Here is a 19,088-nt window from a genome sequence, read left to right on the forward strand (position 1 = left end):
GCATACCTATACATTGTATTAACCCCATTTAATGTTGTTGTTATGTTCAAAACCAGAAGCAAGCACACTCCCTGAAACGTGAAATAGTGATACAAATTACCCCACCATGTGATACAACTCACCCAAGCCATGGGGCAAGTTGTATCAAAAACATTGTTCTATTCGGCAGACCGTAGAAGAAAAACTGGTAGAGGTAGCGGAAAAGTTACTTTGCACAAAAAAGCAGAAGAATCAAGGAAGGGGATAGTATGGAAATAATGAGTTTATCACGGATACTTACGAGGTTATGGGTCTCGGAGTAAAAACTGATACAACCCACCCCACTCTCCCCTAATGCCTCTCAAAGACTCAGTTTTTAAGCTACAACCGATTTCTTTGCACGAGTGGACTGAGAATACACGTGGCTATCAAAATGCTATTTCGGACTAAAAAAAAAATTGAAAATTTTGTAAATAATACGTATAAAACTACATGAGAATAATTTTTTGATTTAAAAACCTTTTGACTTTTCGAGAAAAAAAAAACAAACAGAAATACATGTAATAGTACACCCACCAATTACTTACTCCAGAACGTTTTAGCCCAATGTCTTCAAAAATAGCTGAGTTACACGCATTATAGTCAAAATTTCGCAATTTTAGATTTTTCATTTTTTTTCAAAATAGGCCTAATCCGACGTGTTATCCGGCGGCGAGAGTCTTAATTGTGAACAAGCCAAAATGCTGATAATTCTTACTTTGACCTGACCTGTGACGTCATCGGTGACCTTGAGGTCAATGAAATTAGATTTCGCTCGACAGAACAGCGATGTTCGAAAACATGTTCTACTTAAGCCAGCCTGCCTCGTCACCGCCACCCCTCACTACAAACACTTAAACGGTCGTTACATAACATTCGTATAAATATTAGGACTGTATGGTATAACATTAACAGTGCAACATATCTCACCTTTTAGCTAAAAGCCCTTAAAATATCATTTTTGCTCTATAACTTTAACAATATACAATTTTTGTTAGCCTTAACTTTTTGCTGGCGTTACCTTAGCTGCCACGCTGAAAGGACAAACAGTTGAGCATTTTATTGTGAATAATTTAGCCGGAAACGGGGTCGCTGGGCTTCCCCCGCGCCCGGACTTCCCCCGGCTTCCCCTACTTTCCATTTATTCCTATTGCCCGTCTCTTGCCGCACTTGTGCAATTACCTAAAGCGATCCGATGGACTTAAAATCTAAATATGGACTGAAAAATTAAAAAGATATCAAAATTAGGCTTCGTTGTGTCCTACATGAACAGTGCTGATATCTTCCGTACCCTAGAGAGGTAGCTCAGGTTGGGATTTTCAATAGAAAATCACAATTCTTAAGGATAGTGATTGTCTTAATTGAAAAGTCCCAACCTTCGGATACTCCGTATTCGCTTGTTGGGTTTCTCATTAAACATTCAATCGCTGAAAACCGTCTGCCCAGCTTGTCTGATAAGTGATTATCTCACAGAGTTCGTTCTCAAGAAAGAAAAAAAGATAAATTTCACTTTGTTTCATGCAAAATTATTTACAATGCAGTTCGTCAGAGCTTTACAAATACTCATGTAAATAGAGTCATGTACAAATTACTATGTATTATGATTTATCAAACACACTTCCATTCTTCACAAATATCATATCGGTAGGTAATTGTTTTGCCAGCACATAATCATTGGCGAACATAATGTCCTTGATGGGCTTCTCGAACTCTGGATTGAACGACCCGTTGGGGAAGACGGTCCCCGGAGTAACGTACTCGACCATCACCATCTGCAAAAGGGGGCCACCGTGAGGACAAACTGTCCAACAAATACATCATGGGGGGGGCACGGCGAGGACGAATTGTCCAACAAATACAACAGGGGGCCACCGTGAGGACAAACTCCAACAAATACATCATGGGGGGGGGGGGCACGGCGAGGATGAACTGTCCAACAAATAGGTACAACAGGGGGCCACCGTGAGGACAACCTGTCCAACAAGTACATCAGGGGGCTACGGCGAGGATGAACTGTCCAACAAATAGGTACAACAGGGGGCCATCGTGAGGACAAACTGTCCAACAAATACATCATGGGGGGCACGGCGAGGACGAACTGTCCAACAAATAGGTACAACAGGGGGCCACCGTGAGGACAAACTGTCCAACAAATACAACGGGGGGGGGGGGCACGGCGAGGATGAATTGTCCAACAAATAGGTACAACAGGGGGCCACCGTGAGGACATGCTGTTCAATAAATACAACAGGGGGCCACCGTGAGGACAACCTGTCCAACAAGTACATCAGGGGGCCACGGCGAGGATGAACTGTCCAACAAATAGGTACAACAGGGGGCCACCGTGAGGACAAACTGTCCAACAAATACATCATGGGGGGGGCACGGCGAGGATGAATTGTCCAACAAATAGGTACAACAGGGGGCCACCGTGAGGACATGCTGTCCAACAAATACATCATGGGGGGGGGCACGGCGAGGACGAACTGTCCAACAAATAGGTACAACAGGGAGCCACCATGAGGACAAACTGTCCAACAAATACAACGGGGGGGGGGGGGCACGGCGAGGATGAATTGTCCAACAAATAGGTACAACAGGGGGCCACCGTGAGGACATGCTGTTCAATAAATACAACAGGGGGCCACCGTGAGGACAACCTGTCCAACAAGTACATCAGGGGGCCACGGCGAGGATGAACTGTCCAACAAATAGGTACAACAGGGGGCCACCGTGAGGACAAACTGTCCAACAAATACATCATGGGGGGGGGGGCACGGCGAGGATGAATTGTCCAACAAATAGGTACAACAGGGGGCCACCGTGAGGACATGCTGTCCAACAAATACATCATGGCGGGGGGGGGGGGCACGGCGAGGACGAACTGTCCAACAAATAGGTACAACAGGGGGCCACCGTAAGGACAAACTGTCCAACAAATACAACGGGGGGGGGGGGGGGCACGGCGAGGATGAATTGTCCAACAAATAGGTACAACAGGGGGCCACCGTGAGGACATGCTGTTCAATAAATACAACAGGGGGCCACCGTGAGGACAACCTGTCCAACAAGTACATCAGGGGGCCACGGCGAGGATGAACTGTCCAACAAATAGGTACAACAGGGGGCCACCATGAGGACAAACTGTCCAACAAATACATCATGGGGGGGGGGCACGGCGAGGATGAATTGTCCAACAAATAGGTACAACAGGGGGCCACCGTGAGGACATGCTGTCCAACAAATACATCATGGGGGGGCACGGCGAGGACGAATTGTCCAACAAATACAACAGGGGGCCACCGTGAGGACAAACTGTCCAACAAGTACATCAGGGGGCCACGGCGAGGACGGACTGTCCAACAAATAGGTACAACAGGGGGCCACCGTTAGGACAAACTGTCCAACGAATACATCATGGGGGGGCACGGCGAGGATGAACTGTCCAACAAGTACAACAGGGGGCCACCGTGAGGACAACCTGTCCAACAAGTACATCAGGGGGCCACGGCGAGGACGGACTGTCCAACAAATACAACAGGGGGCCACCGTGAGGACAACCTGTCCAACAAGTACATCAGGGGGCCACGGCGAGGACGGACTGTCCAACAAATACAACAGGGGGCCACCGTGAGGACAACCTGTCCAACAAGTACATCAGGGGGCCACCGTGAGGACAAACTGTCCAACAAGTACATCAGGGGGCCACGGCGAGGGCAAGCTGTCCAACAGATACAACAGGGGTGGTGATGAGGACAATACGGCCACCTATCTAAGGCCATCTACAATGCCACACACAATTCCGCCGCAGCAGCCGAGCCCGACGTACTCGCATGTACGGAGCCGACTCAGCTAGCTAATCATAGTTATTAGACAATTGATCTCTACTAGTGATGTCAATTACGGAAAATCTGAATACCGATACCAAACCAAATACCAACTAAAACCATGGGGAAATACCGAAACCAAACCAACTTGGAAAAATGGGGGAAATACCAACTTTTTACCGATTTCTTAGCCTTTTATACATTATTGAGGGTTCATGATACCCATAAAATACCAAACACATTACGATTGAAATACCAAATGCCAAGTTGGTATCGGTTTGGTATCAGTATACCAAAAAGTTGGTATCCGATTGACATCTCTGATCTCTACCATCACAGTCATGTCGCCTACCAAGATCAAATCAAATTTACATATATTAGCCGCTTTCACGACGGCTATCTGGTACACATTTGGTGTATATTTTGTGCACATTTGGTGCACATTTGGGGCAGATTTGGTCAAATTAGATTCATTCTACCTATTTCTCAGAAGTTATCAGCTTCCATTACACAGTTCCTTAATTCTTATATACCTGCTTTTCAAATCATCATGCATTATTTTGGATTCAAACACTGAAATTAGTGATATGAATATATGTGTTGTAAAAGAACTTTGGTGCAGATTTGGTCACATTTGGTACATTCTCCAGATAGCCCGTCGTGAAAACAGCTAATAGATGACACTGAAGTCTTCAGACTGCGTTTTATATCCATTTTACATCACTAAGTACCTTTATATCGACCTTTTTCCATGGCAAGCTCTTGAGAACGAGGTGATCAATGCCCTCGATATCCAGACTGAGAAAGTCCAACGAAGTCAGTCCCGCAGCCGCCAAAATCGAGTAGAGCGGGTAACACTGCTTCAGACGCATTTTGTCATCCAAGTCTTCTCTGGTAAACCCGGGGAACACATATGATATTAATGTACCCGGGATATGTTCAAACGCCAGCTGTGGAGGGGTAGAGTATTGTTACCAGCAGAACACCCTTTCTGTTCAGCAAATTATACCTCGGTTACATCCAAACAAAAAGCAGGTACCGTTTTGTCCGTTTTGCCCAAGGTTCCGTTGGACATGCTTACAGTCGAGTGAAATGGTCATGCAGCAAAGTCCAAATCCTGTGCAAAACCGCTGAACCAATGCTTGGTTCAGCGGTCACCGAGCTGCCGCTGCGGTCAGCTCGGTGCGCCACTCGCCTGCTGCGGGTATGGCGTCGGTGCGAGGCAGGCGTTCAGGAGGCGGGCCCTCCTGTGCTTGGCCAGCAGGCGCTGATAGTTGGTGTCCTCCGCTTCCACAAGCACCCCGGTCCAATTCTGATGGCAAGACCGAGCCGCATTGAGTAGGCACCCATCAGCGGCCATCTGTGCTCTGGTAAAGATAGTCAAAGAGAAATCAGACAACAAAATATTAAAATCCCTCCAAAAACTATTTTTGGCTATATCTCCATACAGAGGTATCACAATATACTTTCCAGTCTGCTCATACAGATTACAGGGTGATCCAAAAAAAATTGGAACCCCTAACTTAAAATGTCTGTAAATCAGAAAATTTTCACTTTATTGACAAATTGCAAACACCATTAGAAAGAGCGTTCAATTATCTATAAAACCAAGTTGGTTGTAGTTAATTATTACTATAAATATTGCCCTAGACATATGCCTATAAAATTTGTGTCACGAAACTCAGTGAAACGGTTTTGAACATTATGCGCAAATCAATGATTGACGTTGCTGTTCTGAACATGTCGCTTGTTGGAGGTTCATAAATAAAAATAGCTCATTCACGTGCTATTGCAAGGAAAGGAAAGGCTGACGGCCTGCTGGGACCAGTTGTCCCAGAGACTGCTGACCCGCGCAGTCGGACTCGGAGCTGTCCCCAAGCAACTGCAGGCCTGCGTGACGGCCCACGGAGCTCGCGTTGAGCACATGCTGGGATGAACAGCGGAAGCTAGGACGCGTGTAACTATTCTACTGTGTGCTTCTGTGTAAACTTTTATTTAATAAAATTGAATTTGGATGTGGTTTTATTCGCAAAAAGACAACAGATAGAGTGCTAACAGATTTCAGCGCATTGTTAACATTTGGCGATTTCGTTTCACTCAGTTTTCTGACGCTCATTCCAAAAGCTAATAGTGCGCCAATGCTTTACAAACATACATGCACCAATTTGACGTGATTTTATAGAGAATTTAATGCTCTTTCTAATGGTGTTCGCAATTTGTCAATTAAGTGAATACTTTCGCACTTATATACATTTTAAGTTAGGGGTTCCAAATTTTTTGGATCACCCTGTATAATGATCATATAACTACAGTGTAGGTCTTATGGAAGTAGGTCTTACGGAAGAGGGGATGTTTCCTCAGAGCCTTGCCAGTTCCGAGAAATACATAGCCCGGTGAAGGACCGCTCCGGTTGTTTTTCAAAAGAAAAACACAATTCTAACGAATAGTGTTTGTCTAATGAAGAAACAACCTGCGGTTATCGGTGAGGTGTTTTACCACGGTGGGGCGACTTGCCCCGGTGTGCCCTAATCAAGTGCTGGTGACATTGGGATTTGGCTCATGTCCACTGGACACAGAGGCGCCACACAGGCGCCATCAAATCAAATGCTGTTTATGCAACCGTCCATTGCGCAGTTTTGCACCGATTCCTTTCGACCTGTAAGCATAGTCTACACTCACCTATTTTCATAGCGCATTTCAATTTCGAATTTAGCAATTATTTGAACATTTACGAAGTAGTTTTGGTGCGTTCGTAACACATTACGAAGCTTTCAGTGGTGGTTGACAGTGACACCTACTATGAATACCCGGCAGGACGCCTACTGGTTGCCCTGACCTGACCTAACCCGATCTGACCTAAATGCATGAAGACATTATCTGTGATCAAAACTAACATGAAATTCGTGATCAGCACCCCGAGAAACCCTGAACATGCTCGCTTTACGACGTTCTGAGTTCTGACAGGTCCCAATTTTCCCGACTTTTGGGTCATTGACCTGACCTGGAAGGCCGTGCAATGACCTAGGACCTAAAAGCTGGATAGGTATCCTGGGCTTCCTCTCGCCACGTGCAACACGCTCGTTTTCTTTTCGCGAAGCTCTAGCTCGATTAGGGGCCGAACGTAAAGTGAGGGGGTCCAACGGATCCCCCTCCCCTATACGTTCGCCGTTCGCGGCTGGCAAAGCACCAATATACGGGCGAGGGTTAAATTAAAAGTGCCACAGATGTTGCGCGCAAGGCAGCATATAGGTACCTACCACCAAACCAACAATTATCTTTTACCAAGATTTAGTAAAATATTAAAAAATCTGAAAACTGCAGGCTTCGAAATAAAATATCGCCGAGTTAAAGCATTTCTCGATGTTGTGAGTGGCCAAACCGGTAATTGCACGCCAGGGACCCCAATTTTGCTACCTCAACTTAAAACTAATAGTTGGGATACAAAATTAATAGTAAAACCTTCCAGACGGTGGGGGATTTTTGTCCCCCCTTTAGTTTTTTTTTTGTATATCTCAAGAACCGCTGCGCCGATCGTCACCAAACTTTCAGTACCCTCCCGTGAATAGCTTTTACACATTGTGACCAAATATTTTTCCAAATATTAAAAAAAGATAGGCCGGCCGCTCATGACGTCGGTGTGACGTCATTTCTACCATTTTTGACCCAAAAAAAGGTTTCGCAGGAAAAGCTGTCAGGCCTACAGCTTTAGAGATACAGAAGAATGTTTTGGCCATATATGGTGTAAAATTACCAGAGCTATAAAACTGCTATCTCGGATTTTTGAAATTTCTGAATTTTGACTCTCCAAATTTTTTTTTTTAAATATCATAGCCGAAAAATCCTAACAAGTTTTTGAACTTCGAAAAAAACGGAATATTTGTAATAGTCCCTACCGTCTTCTATCCACATACCAAATTTGAGATCGATACCTCTATTTTTGGCCAAGTTATAGCGAAAAAACTGTTCAAAACTGATGCCGTCAAATTTTCAAACTCAATTTTTAGCAACTCTAGACCATGTAGCACACAACAAAGACCACCATTAGACTCGCTGTGACGGGCTGCATCGAATCAATGCCCATTTTATGCAAAATTATTAACTTTGACATGTGACTTTTTGACCTGACCTTGACCTGACCTACACCAGAAAGTGACCTAAACCGTACCAGATGGTCTTATAACCAACACGGAACACCATTGAGCTGGAAATGAAAAAAAAAAAATTGGCCATAAAACATGCATCGCACAACCCGAGTAAAGCTGGGTTCATGTGCTGACCCTTGGTGACCTGACCTGTGAGCTGACCTGGTTTATCAGTGACCTCTAATAGCAACATATGTACTAGGCAACTAACGCCCTATCGCTGATTTTCGACAAAATGCGTTTTACTCGATGTTATAGCGCATTCCCTAGAAGATCCGTGAACGGTGAAACATTTTATCTTTGACCTGACCTGTGACGTCATCGGTGACCCCGAGGTCAATGAAATTGAAGTTCCCTAGACAAATTTGACAGGGCTATCGAATGCCGTTTGAATTTTACGGATCTGTCCAGTAGTTTCGGAGATACGGGGGGGGGGGGCAAAAAATCCCCCCCCCCACCGCGCGGAAGGTGGCCGAGAGGCCCACCGCCTGCCGGGTTAGGGTGGGATTGTCAGGTTAACCCTCGCCCTGGCAGGGGGGGGGGGTCGATGCGACCCCCCCCCCTAAGGTTTTTCGAAGATAGCGTAAAAACGGCGGCGCGCAGCGCCGCCAAATTTGGCACAGCTTATGGGGCAACCTTTTTACATATGACCTGAAAATTTCAGGTCCGGGTGACCTTGGGTCAGGTCACCAGGTCAGCAAAACCGGTACAAGGTCATGGTCAAATTTCAATTTTCTTTTTGCACCTGTCCAACTCACAGTTTTGCACTGATTTCCTTCAAACTTTCAGGATGTGCTAAGTTCACCGAGTTGTATAACATATAGTTCGGGTTTTTTTAGGTCACTGACCTGAGGTCAGTTAGAGGTCATTACGTCGTAATGTTAAGCCTATGGGAAAATACTAAATTCGGAAAATACTGGAGATATCCGCTTCGTTCTATCATTTTTGTGCTTTGAAACCACAGTACTTAACAGCAGGTCACTTGGTGCTTCTTTGTTTGGTGTACTTATCCATGGGTCATGTCAAATGAGGTCAACTGAGGTCAAATGACTTTTTGCCAATAACTTGGCACATAATGACGCTAGAGCTTAAAAAATGGTATCATTGTGTTCCTGGTGATCAGCCGAATCGAATGATATGCGATATGATGCAGTTTGGTTAACTTTAACTTAATTTATTAATTTAAGTTTACTTAAAATTTAAGAAAAACTTTGAGTACACTTAAGCAAGCTAAAAAGTATATCATTCGACGCGCCTTGATGTGCTGAGTTCACTGGTGCTTTTCTTTTTGCTCTATCTTAATTAGATCAAAAGTTATAAGCGAAAAACTTTTGACCTGTTTTTAGCGAAATTTTTGCATTTATACCCCCCAAAACCCCCCTAAATATTGACCTAGAGCAACCAAATTTGCACAGGGGCGAGAACTCCAGGGGGCCCACCTACCTACCAAATTTGGTGTTTCTAGGTGCCATAGGAGCCAATCGCGAGGGGGGGGGTCGCATCGACCCCCCCCCCTGCCAGGCCGTGTTATGGAAAATGCCCTGCCAGGGCGAGGGTTAATTATTGATGTATTGACAATAGGTAATAAAAAAAAACGACAAGAACGATATAGCCTTTTATCTATATTGTACGCTCACATATTTTTTTTTCGTGAACTTTTAACCCGCGCCGGGCCGGGGGGGGGGGGTGTGGGTTAAACACCCCCCCCCCCTGTGGTTTTTCGCAGATAGCCGTTTTTGGCACACCTGCTCGTGCATCTTTTCCGCACATGTTGTCAAAATTTAAGACCCAGGTCGCCTTAGGTCAGGTCACCAGGTCACGCCAAGTGACCTCACCTTAGAAAAAATAAGAATGCTCGTCAGAGCTACACCGATCGATCGATTGTCTTGAAACTTTCAGCGATTGATTAGAGCAACATTATCTATAAAATGTTAATCTCGGAATTTTGATATCGGTGACCTAAGGTCAGGTCAATTTTGAGGCCTCTCCATTATACCTAAGTCAATGGGAGAAAATTGAAAAGCGTCTGTTTCGCACGAACGCTATTCTAGACACTCTCAAATATCGAGATGTAGGTAAAATTGACACACTGAACCGGAAAATGGCAACTGTGACCCCTCGTTATGTCCCCGAGGTCATCTCAGGTCACGAACAGAATCTAAGAGTTTTTCGCTAATAACTTCTGATAGAGGCGTGCTAGAGCGCTGAAAACGCCTTAGATGTGTTCGGCTCGACGTTGCGGATCGACTGATATGCAACATGACCTTTTCCGGTCCGGTCATGACCTTGACCTGAGGTCAAATTTTCAAGTTGATCTTTCAAGGTCAAATTATAGTTCATTCGACGCGTCTCGACGAGAGGAACACGATGCTGGCAAAAGTAATGTCATGGCTCTTTTGAGTCAAAAGTAATTGCCGAAAGAACACTTTTCGTAAAAACGGCTATTTTTTTAGTTTTTGCCCTCTGGAGGCTAAACCGTTGACCTGATGTCAAATCTGGGAACACTACTCAAAAAGGTCTGTAAAAGGGCTATCGAATGCGCTTTTCCGCGGCGCTGTAGCTCTATCGGTTCCCGAGATAGCCTTTGGCAGTTTCCAAAATGTTGAAATAGTAAACATTTCACCTTTGGTGACCTCTGGTAACCTGACCTTTGACCTGACCCAAAAAAAATCTGAAGTGTTTTCCTCCTTATTTTGGACGTTCTTTCGATTGCCGCTTACTGCGTGTCGCTACGTGGCCCAGGAGCCGAGTTAGAACAGGGGTGTTCAGACACCGAATCTTACCTTGTCTTCCTATGAAGGATCACCTTCGCAAAATCTGCGCGCCGCGCCCCTGGTTGGCTGCGGCGCCGGGAGCTCCGCTCCCTCCCTCCCTTGCCGCTCTGGGCCTCGTCCTGCCTCCACGAGCGAGTGTTTTGAGTGAGTGATTGATTGATTGAGTGGTGATTAATTGCATGAGTGGTTTCCTGACTGCGACTACGAGTGGCTCCCGTCACGTTTGTGCCGAGTCGTCGTCGTTATGCACCGTGACCTCGCCCGTCACTTGGTGTTCCTGGCGTTGACTTGCCTGCTGGTGTCGGCTGCCGGGTCTGCTTCGCTCGGTCGCCGCTGGGCGGCTCCGCCGCCACCACTGCTCCACCGTCACGACGTCGCTGATCGATGGGCCTGTCGCTGTGCTGCGCAACGTCCGCCCCCGCCACCGCCCCCGCCGCCGCAGACTGGCTATGGCGGCCGCGGCCTTGACCGGCACCCGGGCGGTCACGTGACCCGGCGCGGCAGGCGCGGCGCCGGCGCCAGGCGCCGGGGGTGCAGAGGGGGCGGCGCGTGGCGGCGCTCAGGCTCCGGTGGTCGCCAGCGGAGCCTACTTATGGGACTCATCAACATACAGTCCCTACTTCCCAAGACCGTATCGCTGCAGCACGACCACCTCAACAGGCTCGATTACGACGTTTGCGCCATTACGGAGACATGGCTTCGGCCCGCCACTGCGTCCCGGCTGGACCGCTGGTCACCTTCCCCGGGTACGCGCTGTACCGTGCCGACCGGCCCGGCGGCGCGGGTCATGGCGGGGTGGCCTTACTGATACGCGACCATATCACGGCGTCTGTCATCTCTCAGCCGGCCTCAGATTGTGACGACTGTCGACTGGAATCGCTGTGGGTGCGCGTGAAGCCCGACTCCGGCCGGCACTTCTGTGTTGGCGTTGTGTACCGGCCTCCGAGGCGTTCGGTGTCTGCAGTGAACGCGGATATCCAGGAGCTCGAGATGCAGTTCCAGCGGGTTTTGCTGCGACACTCCGGACCTGTATTCATAATGGGGGACTTAAACTGTAATTTACTTGACACAACGAGCAATGCCGGAAAAGACCGTCTTTTAGAAATGTTTCAGTCGTTCTCTTTATCGCAGTTTGTGACGCAACCTACTTTTTCCTCAGGCTCGCTTTTAGATGTGGTGATTTGTAACTCTAGTGACGTCGTAAAACGTGTTCACGCTTTTAAGTGTACTTTTAGCCCTCATTACTTTGTCCGGATACTTTTACATTTACCGAAACCCCGTAAACGGCCAATACGCATTCAAACGCGTGTTCTGAAACGCATCAATGGTCGAAGTTTTCATCATGCTTTGCACCTTGTTGACTGGTCGGGTGTTTTTAGCTGTGCATCTGTTTCTGACAAGTGGTTTTACGTAACTCAGCGTCTTTTACCGGTACTCGATAGGTTTGCCCCGTTGAAAACGGTATCGATCATGAACCCGCGCGCGCCACCTGTCACCCCGGCGACCCTTGACCTGATGGCCCAGCGGAGGGGCGTGCTGCGCCGTGAGGGGAGGTCATCGGCTTTCCGAGAGCTTGACCGGCGCGTCAGGTCGGCGATCAGGCGTGACAGCCGAACGGACATCGAGGAGAGACTGCGAGAGCAGGGGAGCAGCGCTCTGTACCGTACCGTCCGCCCGCTGATCGCCAGTAAACGGAGCAGCACTGCCGCTCTGCCGACTGCTACACCAGATGAACTGAACTCGCATTTTGTGAATGTGGGGCCCCGTGTTGCTGCCGATCTTTCTAGCCGCGGGGTGCCTCCCGATGTATCTTGTCGCCTACCGCGAGTTGGTGCCTGCGGCTTTCGTGTCGCTGCTGTCACGCTGGCCGAGCTGCGGGAGGTAGTGTTCTCCATGAAGCGTTCTGGTGCGTGCGGGCCTGATGGTATATGTATTCGCATCCTTCTCCTTTGTTTTGATGCCATAGGTCCCATCCTACTCCATATTGTCAATACCTGCCTTACCTCCTGTGACTTTCCCGATTCCTGGAAGCACTCCCTGGTTCATCCTATCTACAAATCCGGTGATCCTACCCTTGTCTCAAACTACCGTCCTATATCCATTGTTCCCATCATGGCAAAAACAGTTGAACGGCTGGTACAGCGGCAGCTGTTTGCCTTCATGTCCGATAACCATCTCCTCTCCCCGTCCCAGCATGGTTTCCGCCGCCACCATTCCACTGAAACCGCACTCCTTTCCGTCACGAACCGTATCTTTTCGAACATGGACCACGGTCATGTCTCACTGTTGTGCCTCCTCGACCTCAGTAAATGTTTCGATGTTATCCCTCACGACCAACTCCTAACCAAACTTCAGCTTTATGGTATCGATCCTTCATGGTTTTCATCTTATCTCAGTGGTCATACTCAGTCTGTCTGCATCTCTTCCTCTACCGGTGACAGAGTAGTTTCCAAGCCTCTTCCCAACACCATGGGAGTCTTCCAGGGATCCGCCCTTGGTCCTTTGTTGTTCACAATCTTCTCCAATGATCTCAGCTTGCACGCGCCGGACGCTCATGTGACCCAGTACGCTGACGACACCCAAATCCTCCTATCCGATGTCAAACGCAACCTTCCTGATCTCATCCTGCGCATGGAGTCCACCCTGTCTTCTTTAGCATCGTGGTTCCATGCCCACGGCCTTAAGCTCAACGAATCCAAAACGGAAATCCTTCTCCTTGGCACCCGCCAGAACACCCGTAACCTACCACCTGTCAGCGTACGGGTCGGTGGCGAGACCATTCAGGAGAGCCCTAGCGTTAAAAACCTCGGTGTGACGTTTGACCGTCACCTCAGCTGGGACGTTCACGTCAGTGACGTGGTTCAAAAGTGCGTCGGCCTCCTGATAGGTCTCCGCCACCTGAGACACTTCCTCCCGCGGCATGTGATGTTAACCATTGTGCAGGGGCTGGTCATCTCGCGCGTGAGATATTGTATCTCGGTGTATGGCAACGGCTCGTCTAAAAACGATACTAGACTGCTTAAAGTAGTCAATTTTGCCGCGAGAGTGGTAACGGGGCTAAAGAAGTTCGACCATGTGTCTCGCGCGCGGGATGACCTGCACCTGCACACGCCTCGGCAAATGTGTGATATGCAGACAGCGATTGCTGCTCACAAAGCCATTTTATATCAAGAACCCGCCGAGCTTGCCCTGCTTTTACATACCCATGCTGACACTAGGAATGATGAGCGTTCGACTAGACAGGACAACTGTTTGCGCCTCTCAGCCGTGCGCACAGCGACGGGGCAGCGCTGTTTTCAGTACCGCGCTGCTAGTCTCCTCAACTCCATGCCGGGAGACGCGAGAAATCTAGACCCCGCGGCATTTAAACGAGCTGTGAAACGTATTTTTACTCGGCGATGACTTGTATGCGTGACTGTGTGTACTGTGTGTGCGTGTGTGTCATTGTGTGTGTGTTTATGCGACATCATTGCCTTGCTCTTTTATTCATCTCTGACTAAGGACACGTAAAAGCTACGCGTTGCTGTAGAGTGTCTGCTATTGTCAAATACAAATTCAAATACAAAATGTGTGGCAAATTCTTTAACTGAACATTGAAGCAATCGCAGTGCATTAACGATTAAAAGTATTTCCTTAATGCGTTATTCACTGTATTTTTAAATGATTCCTACCAGAAAACGTTCCAAGTAGAGGGTGTTGCTGTGTATTTCGCCATCGAAAGCTCCGGCTTCCAGAAACGTCCCACCTCGCTGAAACAAGATAGGTAGTAGGTACGAACTACCTGTAACAAACGACACGAACAACTAGCGAATTAAACATCTTTTGCACATAATAAATTGAAATTATGATTTTAAGAAAGAGAGAGGAGGAGGAGGAGGAGGATGAGGAGGAGGAGGAGGAGGAGGAGGAGGAGGAGGAGGAGGAGGAGGAGGAGGAGGAGGAGGAGGAGGAGGAGGAGAAAGAGGAAAAAAACAAAAGAAAAGAGCGCGAGAGGCCTGGCCCTCCCACCTTCAAAAAAGTTAATGAATTGGATGAATGATGGCGCTCGCTTCAGAAAGAGCGAAACCAAATAGGTATCTACCAAATTTCACCGAAAAATATTCACCGGTTTTCAAGATATTATATTTTTACTTTTGCTTACTTTTTGGGATCTCCGCTGTTCCTAGCGACGTTATTTGGAAGCAATAGTTTGGCAGCTGAAAGTAAATTTAGGTCTTTTTAGCTTTTAACTTTAGTAAGTATCCGGCTGCTCTATAACATTAACAATATACAATTTTTGTTAGCGTTAACTTCTACGTTGGCGTTACCTCAGCTGCCACGCTGAAAGGACAAACACTTAAGCATTTTATTATGAATAATTTAGCCGGAAACGGAGTGGCCGGGCTCCCCCCGCGCCCGGGGTTACCCCGGCTTCCCCTACCTACCTACTCGTACATGTTCGAAGTGCTTTCTCTTTCCGTCAAGTTCTCCACTCGTGCTCGCAGACGGTCCGTGCCCCCGGGCGACAGGCGCCGCAGCGGGGTGGAAAGAGTAAGGGAGAGCGGCAACCTACCCGACCTGCCCGGTCACTCTCTCATGGCTCACTGCCGTCACGTGCTTTGGGGCTCTCAAACCACCGAGCTCCCGGCCTTCAGTTCGCCGGGCCGCTTTCTCATGGCGCGGCTGCTTACATAGTAAGCTCGCGCCACTGTTTTCGCGAGGATCCTCTGATACGCCTAACTGAATTTTGATTTTTAACCCCCCTGGAAAGCCGGGGGAGCAGCCGGTGTCGATGCAATAGATATATGAGGATGAGTCAACGTCATCTCTTCCTGCAACGTTTACGTCTGGTCATACAGACTACTTTCAGACATTTTATGGAGCATAATTAGAGCATTGACATGCATGTGCGCGCGGAATAAATTGATGATGGTTTGCTTGAGCCCACGTTCTGTGACCAGCCGACGCAAAATTACCACGCAACCTACATGACATGGAAAAGTTTTCATAGCCTATATGCATGTCCAGAAATTATCTTAATCACTCAAAAAACAGTCGGTCTAGAGGAAGTTGAAATTTGTCCCAATTTATCTACCCCACCCTGTGGGTCCTGGAATAGAGCGAGAGGCTGAAGACGCTTTGTCTATATGATAACATGCTTATTTTCTAAATTTATATTTGGACTAGGTGTAAACCAAACCTCCCGTAACTACTCAGTACCTATTACCCCATGGAAAACAATGGTTTAGTGGCATTGATTCGGTTGGGGGTAAGCTCGGCCACTCGCCCGGGGCTACCAAAATGTGCTAATTTTATCCAGAATTGGAGGATCAAAAGCAAGCGATAGCATTTATGCCTGCCAGTGGGGATAGCATTTCCGTTGCGCCTCTGCTGTTCTCCATTGCTTGGCGGGGGACGTGTTCAGGGTTCACTGTTCCGCGGCGGAGGCCGGCCGGCGGGCTTACCCTGCTGCCGATGATGTCCAGCAGGTGGGCCTGCTGGCCGCTCTGCGAGCTGTCCCTCTGCTCGGGGAAGCGGAGCTGGTACGGCTCCGAGGAGGGCCCGTCGAGTACGTCCCGCACGGCCGCGATCAGCACCGGGTCGTCCTGACCCAGCACCAGCGGCCCGCGCAGCAGGTCGCCGTAGGTGCGCGGCACCGGCCGCGACAGAGGGTCGCCTGCGGCCGCCACCCGTGCCCGGTGAGCGGGGAGCACACGACGGGAAACGGCCGCCACCCGTGCCCGGTGAACGGGGAGCACACGACGGGAAACGGCCGCCACCCGTGCCCGGTGAACGGGGAGCACACGACGGGAAACGGCCGCCACCCGTGCCCGGTGAACGGGGAGCACACGACGGGAAACGGCCGCCACCCGTGCCCGGTGAACGGGGAGCACACGACGGGAAACGGCCGCCACCCGTGCCCGGTGAACGGGGGGCACACGACGGGAAACGGCCGCCGACAGCGGCGGGCAACATGCACGTCTGCTAAGGGACGCGTGGTGTTCAACGAACCAGTTCTGATTAACAGAAGAATCCTGGTGTAATACTGAATGTCTTTGGAATGAATTGAATATGAAATGATCTTTTACATACTCGCGAATTAGATAGGTAACGTAAAACCACAAACCTGGCAGGATTACGGCGAAGCACAAAATGACTGCCGAGGCGATTAAAAACATCAATACGAGGCGGCCTTTGCTCGCTTTGAGGCGTAACCTTCCCTCCATTTTCTTTTTTTCTGTGGAAAAAATGTAGGTAGGTAGGTAATAATGACCATCTAACGGGCAGGCCACTCTACAGATACCTACATTGTACTTGCATTGGAGATCAACTATGTAAGTACACACCACTCGCCGACCACCGTGTGCGGCGGACCGGCTGCTGCTCTACTTACCTGTGTGAGCGCTGCTGCGGTCGGTGGTCGGCCGCCGTCTCGGTCTGCTCTGCCGGCGTCTGCTGCGGGCCGTCCGCGGCCCTCTCCGGCCGCCGCTGCGCCCCGCCCCGGTCAGCGACCCCGCTCGGCAGCGCTGCTGCAGCGCTGCACCGCCGCCCGCCGCGGCAGGAGCCCGCCGTCCGGCCACGGAGCCCGCTACCCGGCCACCTATCCGGCCACGGGAGCCCGTCAACCGGCCTCGGCAGCCAGTAGTGGTGGAACACCTTCAATTAAGGGGGGGGGGGGGGGGCACTGCCGACTTTTGGTCCCATTCTTTCCATGCAACGCCCATAGGGCTTAGGGCTAATGGTAAAATTATAAAATCAAAGGGGGCACGGTGCCCCGGTGCCCTCCCCGTTCCGCCGCCTATGTCGGGAGCCCGCTACCCAGTCATGGAGCCTGCCGCCCGGCCACACTCCAGTCGGGGTTAACTAAATTAAAACTGCTCCTTTTGCGCGGCCTAGCTTCCATGCCTATATACGGCGCAGCGGGTCGATTCCATGCGCTCGCAATATTATATAGGTACGCCGTGGGCGAGTCTGGCCACAGCTGATGGCGCGGGATCAGACCGTCACCGACCTCTACAGCATGTGTCTGTACTCGCAGCGGTGATGTCAGAAGATCAGGAGCGGCGTCGGGGCGTCCTCGCATCTCAAGTTTGTAATATAGACATAGGACAATTATGTATTGTACATACACCTACCTTAGCTTACTCTAGAGTCTAGGGTAAGGTGCCTAATTAGCGACTCCCGTCCGTTTGAACCGTCATTGCTCACGCTCTGTGGGTGTCACTGTGTTGCTGGCTTAATTTTCGGAGAAATCGTTCATTTTTCTATTAAAATATAGTCAGTTTCTGCTCCAATATTCACTAACTTATTTGTAGTGAGCATTTTGGCAAACCATTGCAAAAAAAAAAACGCTAATAGGGAACTCTTCCCGATTAGCGACCGGGAAGGGTCGCTAATAAGTCTATGGGTTTCCCCATCTTAAAAATGGCAAAAAAATGCGACGCCTGAAAAGATGAAATATGATCTCAAAGAGGTAACCTATACCTAAAGCACTCAATAACTCGAACAGGAACATTTATCCAACACATTTACGTAAGTAAAAACTGATCACGTGATCCACCGAAGGCGAAAAGAAGGCGGAAACCCAAATTTTGCAGGCTATCTTGCATGATATTCGAGGTCCGAGCTGAATTCGGCACCCCTGCAGTCGGTGACGACATTTGGCATCCCCTGCCACACATTGCAAGCTTCAGCAACACCTCATTTTCATTTCTCTCTTTTCCCCTTTCTTTCCCTTCTTGAGCTATTTGCGACCATGCCAGGCGCAAATAGGAAATAAAATAGAATAGTTATATGAGTTGCGACACATTTTTTAACCGCCATGCTGTGCACAGTTGAGCGATTCACTATGGTAAAACGGCAATCAGTTAAAAAAGGAATGTCGATTCAGAATAAAAAAGGTGCATCATCCTAATGTGCATCGCTTTTCATCAGAGAGGGCCAAAACAAATGATGTTGATCAAGACAGCCCATATTCAGCCCAGATTCAGCCCGGATTCAGCCCAGATTCGGGACACCTCCGATCAAGCTGAAACTTGCACACAATGTAGGCCATGACATGCCAAATCCACAGTTCAAGTCATTCGGTGGCACTCCTAGCCGTTTGACCTACAGAGGTCAGCAAAGGTCACGTGGCCCAAATTTGCACAGCAGATTGTGGCCCACCCAGTAGAGCTAGAGTGCTAAAAATGGCACCAATCGACTCGCCAGCATCTAATCTTACTTTCCCAACACTCATTTGACCGCTCAATGTCATGCGATGACCTAAGGTCATTTGTGGGCTATGTCGAAAATACACTTGCACAGCAGTTTTCGAGTAGATGGATTGACCGAATTCCAAATCAAAG

At 48.7% G+C, this 19,088-nt stretch overlaps 1 protein-coding gene across 1 annotated transcript; it reads right to left on the bottom strand.

Moving 5' to 3' along the window:
* Window positions 1–1,600: 1,600 nt before the first annotated feature.
* Window positions 1,601–17,300, bottom strand: LOC122364751. The gene is made up of 6 exons (XM_043335443.1): window positions 17,135–17,300; window positions 16,868–16,977; window positions 16,206–16,417; window positions 5,041–5,157; window positions 4,577–4,795; window positions 1,601–1,790 (listed from the first exon to the last, which is right to left on the bottom strand). The coding sequence occupies exons 2-6, from the start codon at window positions 16,965–16,967 to the stop codon at window positions 1,617–1,619; spliced, it is 822 nt and encodes a 273-aa protein (XP_043191378.1). The 5' UTR covers window positions 16,968–16,977; window positions 17,135–17,300; the 3' UTR covers window positions 1,601–1,616.
* Between the last annotated feature and the right edge of the window lie 1,788 nt (window positions 17,301–19,088).

Source organism: Amphibalanus amphitrite, unplaced genomic scaffold (genome assembly GCF_019059575.1).
Source record: "Amphibalanus amphitrite isolate SeventyFive unplaced genomic scaffold, NRLGWU_Aamphi_draft 000695F_arrow, whole genome shotgun sequence".
Classification (NCBI taxonomy): Eukaryota; Metazoa; Arthropoda; class Thecostraca; order Balanomorpha; family Balanidae; genus Amphibalanus; species Amphibalanus amphitrite.